The sequence below is a fragment of the Mixophyes fleayi genome, chromosome 10 (assembly GCF_038048845.1).
Source record: "Mixophyes fleayi isolate aMixFle1 chromosome 10, aMixFle1.hap1, whole genome shotgun sequence".
Classification (NCBI taxonomy): domain Eukaryota; kingdom Metazoa; phylum Chordata; class Amphibia; order Anura; family Limnodynastidae; genus Mixophyes; species Mixophyes fleayi.
The window spans coordinates 49922224-49929945 of record NC_134411.1 but is presented as its reverse complement, the minus strand read 5'-3'; the positions used below and the strand labels follow the sequence as shown (position 1 = coordinate 49929945).

Genomic DNA, 7722 nt, shown 5'->3' with positions numbered 1-7722 from the left:
TTCAGTATCCCCCTTTACCATTCCATATATTTATCTTGCTTTTTAACCAGCATTAGCTGATCCTAGCAAATGTAAATCTGTTCAAATGTTAAACTTATAAATTCAAGGAATTTAAGTATGACATTTTACAAGTTTCCTATCATGTCAATTCAGAAGTGTTTTAATCACATACTAAATATGCCCCTGGCTTTGTTGTGAAATTCCTGCAAGTTACTTGTATATAAGTCTTTAAACTGGTGAACAGAACAAAACAATCAATATACCATTAAATATTCACATTTATTTCCTCTCATCCTCAGAGGACTTTTCCTGGGAGTTGGCCTGAGAAATGGGCTCACAATTTTATGCTTTAAAAAAAACATTCTTGAACCATTACCACACCACACTCGGTTAAATAGGTATTTTACTGACATATTTTGGCTCACTGACGGTCATCTTACTGATACTCATTCCCACTCTTTTTACCATTTTTAATGACCTTTTGATGTACTAAGGGATTTGCATGTTAAAAAAAGAATACTTTATGCTATATGCCTGGAAAGCTTAACTACAAATTCTAAGTTCATGGAAATACAGCAATAATTATTACAAAATGTATATATACACTTGTGGCTTTACAGAATTCACAGAACTTAGAAATACTAAAAGTGGATGTGAAATGTATTTGGAGTTCATCGTCAAACGAATGTATGTCTTCCTGATGTGACTTACTAACGCAATACAGTGCCCACTTGGCAGAATGCAGTAACGTCATGGGTTACAGAGAAGTACTTGCAGGTATTGTGACACATCCAGTACAGCTGCCCCAGCATTTCAGATCATACATGTAATTAAAAACAGCTGCATTTTGGCATTATGTGAACTAATGAATCCAATATGTGTTATTTTCTTGTAACATCCAGAACATTGACTAAAATACAGAAGTGGACATTCAACTTGGGTGCTTCTTTTGAAATTTCATAATGATATGAATTATATAGGTAGAATATGTGTATGTTACAGATCATAATAATCTAGCTTGTTGTATGTTACAAATGATTTAGTTGATCACGCCACAGATAAATAGTAATGAAAATAAATATCCAATATGCTTGATTTTTTTTAAATCCTAGTAAGTTGCATTATGTGATGGCATTCCTCTCACAAGGAGAGTCCTCGCTACCCTCTGTCTCACATCCTCACCTTCTTCATCAACCTCTTATGTACTTGTTCTGTTTTTATGTATGGTTTGTCCAGTGCTGCAGGGTTTGTGGTGACTTATAAATAAATGATGATGATGACATTCGACTCAGGTTAAATATTGGCGTGCAATTTTCAACTAATTTTGTTCAACAAAGTGTATATATACATTTTATTTGGCACTTTGCTACACTTTAAGAAGGTCATTTTTGTCTTCGGGTAAAATATTGAGGTACAGGGAAGGGGAGTAGAGCTTGGGAACAGTCAAGGGAAGCAGGGGAAGTTTGTTTTTTTACAGATCACTTTCTCCATAAAGAGCACTGGAGAAAGACATATAATCCAGAGCTCCTGAAATGGTATCTGCACCAATGTATTTTGTCATACGACTGATGCAATATTCGGCCTGTTCTGGAGGCAGTTCTCTGCGGAGTTCATCAATGGTGATGTAGCTCTGCAAAACAAAGAAAACAGGTCAGTGGAACATAGCTCATCCCATGATTTACCTATCTGTGTGTTTTGAGTACACTGTTCTCCTACTGAAACAAGATGCCACCTTCTTCCAAGTGGCACTAACCTTGTCTGATGCCAAGATCTTGAATGAAGCCATAACTTGTTCAGCAGTGTCTGTTTCAGCTGTCTCCCGAGTCATAAAGTCAATGAAGGCCTGGAAGGTTACAACTCCTGTGTTGTTAGCATCAACCAGAGTCATGATGCGAGCAAACTCAACTTCACCCTAAGGAGTGGAGAAACCATGGCCTTGAGACATTGGAATAGTAATAGATAAAAATAAAAAAAAGTAAAGAGCCAAAGACACTTTTAAAAATGACCATACACTTCATAATTGTAATACACTCCTCAGAGGAGGTGTAGATGGCTAAATCAATTGACCAGATTTCCAATATTTAGCTGAATTGCATAACTTCACTCAAACGCATTGTAAGAAGTGACTAAAACAGTCAGACAAATTGGATATTATAATCAGCTGAATCAGTGCTGAGTTAGGAATAAATGGTTTTGCAATTTTTACCCTTTGGCTTTGGTGTACCTCAAACCTTAAAAAAACAAAAAAAAAAACTTTACAGCAGAAAGGTGCTAAGTGAAGAGGATTCAGTCTTACCAGATCATATCCCATGGAAATCAGGCAAGCACGGAAGTCATCAGGATCCATCATGCCATTTCTCTTCTGTATGCAAAAGGAAATACATTATATAGTAAGGATAAATACTATAAATGGAGAACTCTCCTGGTGTATTTGGTGTTTGTGATACTATTACAGCATTAATTGGTTATTCTATATTTAGTCCTTCTTTATTTATTTTTACCTTGGTTTTCTATTTTTTATTGTCTTTATTTGAGGCAATAGCTAAGTTCACCTTCTTTTTGTCAACTGATGACATTTCATAGTTATGGTTCCTATCAGTTGGTGGCTTCCTATTGACTGTGCCTAACCCAGGAAAATGTATTTCCTAGACATTTTATTTTGTTCATCTGTGTGGAAGAGAACAAACTTAGCCTACCACTTTGCTTGTAATATTTTTATTCTTTAACAGACCTGGCTACGCACAATGATTTCATACCCACCCTATTTATTTCACACATATCCCTTGCCAATAAGCTGCACACCCAGTGTTGTGTTGTGCGAGGAATATTACACTTTAATAAGATTGAAAAGAGGCCTCTGGGAGGAGATTATGGGATTGGTGGGAAGACAATCCATTGCAATATAGTGAATGGTGCACTCTACAAGCTGTCTATCTAGCACCATCATAGATGCCAGTATTTTAAGAAATATGCAATTCAAAAGAGTGTGTTTGTGTAATGCATGAAGATATGTTTAAAGAGCATCAAGACATAATGTAAGCATATAATGATGAAAAAATAAATGAATATAACTGCATACCCCCTTCCGAGAAAGGTAACTAAGCACCAGCATTCATATCCTGGGTTAGTTTCCTCTAATGCAGGGGATGAGCCACATCCGGTAACTGGGTATGCCGGCTGTGCTGGTTACACTGTAGAGAAGCTAGAGAGCAGGGTTCCCCTGCCATAGTGGAACACAGCTTCGGACTGTTCAGTATGGGTCTGAATTCACTAGGGGAATCAAGCTCACACATAATGTATCCCCCTTCCCTCCCAGCTTCAATGGCTGGTGGGTGTTGGAGTAATATTTTTACAGTTATCAATTAGTATTTTAATATGCATAAAATTACCCCTTTTGAGTAAATGTAATTACATCTGTATTTTTTGGCTTACAATATGATCCTAGTGAACTAGTTTGTAGTAAATTAGCCCGTCATTTAAAGGGTTTTGTTCTGTATGTTATTAATTGATTTTATTTTGCATATTTTTCTAAACAAACTTCAATAAAATGTATGTTACACTTATAACTTTGTAAGTTTGTGTGTGTATACAGTATTTTATGGATTTTTGTTTTGGTATAAAGGCTATAAAAAATAAAGTATTCTACAGCAAGAATTACATACAATAAAAAATAGCATAGTTGTGTATAATGGAGTACTGTGAGTTGTTTCCTTAAGACTTCAATAAAAGCAAAGTCTAAAGGTTATAATGTAAATATGTATATGTATGGTCAACTTAGCTTTGTTGATGACTAGCAGAGGCTTACCCTATCAAAGTGGTTGAATGATGCACGGAACTCATTCATCTGTTCTTGGCTGATGCCCTTGGCATCACGGGTCAGTATCTGGTTCTCAACTTCATTGATGGTCCTAGCAATTGTAGTGAGGAGCTGCTCCCATCCCACACGGATGTGCTAAATGAAAGGTAAATGGAAATATAAAAATAATTCAGTTGTAATGGAGACAAAAGGATCCATTCTTCATTTGCCAGGTCACATGAATACTAAAAGAAACTGTAATTTCATCTATAGGATGGCAAGACATAAACTGTGAGTACTAAAGCATGGTACCATGGTAATACATCAAGATTAAAACCTCACTTATTTTTACTTTGGAGAACAGCTATTCTTATATTCTAAAATTAATTTCAGATTATACTTCTCTCTCTCACACAATTTTGCACCCCCAAAAAATTTCACACCCTAGGCTGCAGCCTAGTTAGCCTTTGGATAATCGGGCCATGGGCATTTGAATGAGAAATACTGAACAAAATAGTTTCATGCAGGACACATTTGTATAAGCATATACAAGCAATTAAGATATTAAAACAGGTCTGGGCAGCAGATTGATTGATACAGTACATGCAGTGGTGTAACTAAAGGACCATGGGTCCCAATGCCAAATTTTAGCTGGGGCCCTTTCACTACACAAATACTTGACATATTTAAATGAAGATGCCTACCTTTCTGAAATATGATCTTTATATCAATCCATATACATCTTAAATACAATGTGCACTAATATATAGTTGCTTTCTACAAGTTTGAGCATCTAGATATTCATCATGTTCATCACCTCCATACTGTAGCTTGTGTGTTTGTTGTCAAAGATTAGAGACTCTTGGATGAGTTGATGATCTCCCTCCAGTTTATCAATGTTGGTCTTGTAGGAGATGATATTCTGTTCATATTGCTTGAGATGGTTCATCTGGTCTTCCAATGAACTGCTAATGTCCACAGATATGCGACCAATCTCCTAATCATGGGGAAATAAACACTGAGGTCACATTTCCACAAAATGTATTAATGTTCATTAGGATTTTTCATGTGATATAAATGATCTAAGTTTGGCAAATAATGAAAAACTTTCTAATTTCTTATGTTATCTTTGTGACATTTGAAAGTGAATGTAGTAACGCAATGATTAAGTTGAACAGCAAGCCAGGTACGATAAGTGCTTTAGGCTTTACATATTGCTATAAATGCCTTGATGTTCCTGCACCAACCTCCATCTTGGTCTGGATCCAGGGCCCAATGACATTGGCTTGTGCTGCAAACTGGCGACGCAAACGCTCATTAGCCTGTTGACGGGCAAGCTCCTCCTGCAGGGTTTGGTCTCTGTGGGGAACCAGTTGTTTTACCTGTTGAAACAAGTAGTGAGTAAGCAAGTTGTTGTAATGCTATTTTTTCACTATGTTTTGTGCTAGCTATTAAATTCAATGTATTGGTGATATCAGTTTTATACCCTACCCACTCACCGTCTCCCACTTATTGGCAACATCGAGGTGGGTGAGGTTAGTGTATGGGTTAATTCCAGACAACTTAATGCCATATGTCTGGGCAATTTTCTGAATCTCAGCCTGAATGCCCAAAATTGACATCTTCTCCTTGTCAGCCTCAGGAAGGGTGGCCTTGAACTGTTCATGTGCTGTAATAAGACTCTGTAATACAATAAAAATAAGAAAAAACAAAAAATCATTTTACTGTGTGTCAGCGAACTAAAATGTGCTACACACAAAAAAATTTAAATGTGAAAATTAGTTTGCAATTTCCATATGACACTCCCACTCATATTAACCCGCATGTGATGTCAATGTAAATGTTTTGTCACAGAAATGTTGACATACCTGACAAAATACATTCAGTATGCATTTAACAAGGGTAATGAATAACACATGTATTGTAGCAGTATTGTTTATTTTGCTTGACACAATTAGACCTCTGTTAAGAATATTACACATTTCAATAAGGACATATTTTTCTCTTAAATAAGGAGCACCTTGTTACCACTTTGCAGTAAGAGTACTGCTACAGTTGCATTATAGATCTGCAGTCATGGCCAAAAGTTTTGAGAATGACACAAGTATTGGTTTTCACAAAGTTTGCTGCTTCAGTGTTTTTAGACCTTTATGACAGATATTGTTATGGTATACTGAAGTAAAATTACAAGCATTTCTTAAGTGTAAAAGGCTTTTATTGACAATTATATTAAGTTTATACAAAGAGCCAATATTTGCATTGTTGACCCTTCTTTTTGAAGACCTCTACAAATCGCCCTGACATGCTGTCAATCAACTTCTGGGCCACATACTGACTAATAGCTGCTCATTTTTGCCTAATCAATGCTTGGAGTGTGTCAGAATTTGTGGGTTTTTGTTTGTCCACCCGCCTCTTGAGGATTGACAACAAGTTCTCAATGGGATTAAGGTCTGGGGAGTTTCCTGACCATGGACCAAAAATTTCGATGTTTTGATCCCCATGCCACTTAGATATCACTTTTGCCTTATGGCAAGGTGCTCCATCATGTTGGAAAAGACATTGTTCATCACCTAACTGTTCTTGGATAGTTAGGAGAAGTTGCTCTTGGAGGATGTTTTGGTTCCATTTATTCATGGCTGTGTTTCTAGGCAAAATTGTGAGTGAGCCCACTCCCTTAGCTGAGATGCAACCCCACACATGAATGGTCTCAGAATGCTTTACTGTTGGCAGGACACAGGACTGATGGTAGCGCATACCTTTCCTTCTCCGGACAAGCATTTTCCCAGCTGCTCCAAACAATCTGAAAGGGGATTCATCAGAGAAAATTACTTTACCCCAGTCCTCAACAATCCAATCCTTGTATCTTTTGCAGAATATCAGTCTGTCCCTGATGTTTTTCCTGGAGAGATGTGGCTTCTCTGCTGGCCTTGTTGACACCAGGCCATCCTCCAAAAGTCCTTGCCTTACTGTGCGTGCAGATGCACTCACACCAGCCCGCTGCCATTCCTGAGCAAGCTCTGCATTGGTGGTGCCCTGATCCAGCAGCTGAATCAACTTTAGGAGACGGTCCTGGCGCTTGTTGACGTTCTTGGGCGCCCTAAAGCCTGCTTTACAACTATTGAATCTCTCTCATTGAAGTTCTTAATGATCCGATAAATGGTTGATTTAGGTGCAATCTTATTAGCAGCAATATCCTTGCCAGTGAAGTCCTTTTTGTTCAAAGCAATGATGACTGCACGTGCTTCCTTGCAGCTAACCATGGTTAACAGAGGAATAACAATGATTTCAAGTACCACCCTCCTTTTAAAGCTTTCAGTCTGTTATTCTAATTCAATCAGCATGAAAGAGTGATCTCCAGCCTTGTCCTCATCAACACTCTCACCTGTGTTAACAAGAGAATCACTGACCTGATGTCAGCTGGTCCTTTTGTGGCAGGGATAAAATGCAGTGGAAATGATGTTTTTGGGTTAAAGTTCATTGGCATGGCAAAGAGAGACTTTGAAATTGATTGCAATTCATCTGATCACTCTTCATGACATTCTGGAGTATATGCAAATTGCCATCATAAAAACTGAGGCAGCAGACTTTGTGAAAAATAATATTTGTGTCATTATCAATACTTTTGCCCATGACTGTAGAGTAATTATTACCCTACTACTACATTTTGACTTCTACTAATGTGCCATTAAATGTGGTCATTAACCCCATAAGATCTGACTAATCAAAGCATATATTTGTTAGGCTGCTGGCCCTGATCACCAATCCAAAGAACTAGATGACGGAGATCTTCGCCTATAGCAGCCGCCTTTCCCTTAGAGCTTGACGCGCTTACCGGTACTCGGATGCCGCCCAGACTTAGCTCCAAGTGTTGTGTGGGTTGGTAATGTAGGACCACAGCGGCGGGCCAGGAGACTGGTAGAAGGCAG

The 7722-nt window shown here is 37.8% G+C and overlaps 1 protein-coding gene across 1 annotated transcript in view; it reads right to left on the bottom strand.

Moving 5' to 3' along the window:
• Positions 1-260: 260 nt before the first annotated feature.
• The window catches only part of ACTN3 (actinin alpha 3), a 57052-nt gene continuing 49590 nt past the window's right edge, over positions 261-7722 (bottom strand). The window contains exons 15-21 of the mRNA XM_075188735.1: positions 5296-5478; positions 5044-5178; positions 4614-4793; positions 3806-3952; positions 2297-2362; positions 1754-1912; positions 261-1630 (exon numbers count right to left, since the gene is read on the bottom strand). Of these exons, the coding sequence (XP_075044836.1) occupies positions 1472-1630; positions 1754-1912; positions 2297-2362; positions 3806-3952; positions 4614-4793; positions 5044-5178; positions 5296-5478 (1029 nt within the window). The 3' untranslated portion in view covers positions 261-1471. The remainder of the gene's footprint in view (positions 1631-1753; positions 1913-2296; positions 2363-3805; positions 3953-4613; positions 4794-5043; positions 5179-5295; positions 5479-7722) is intronic.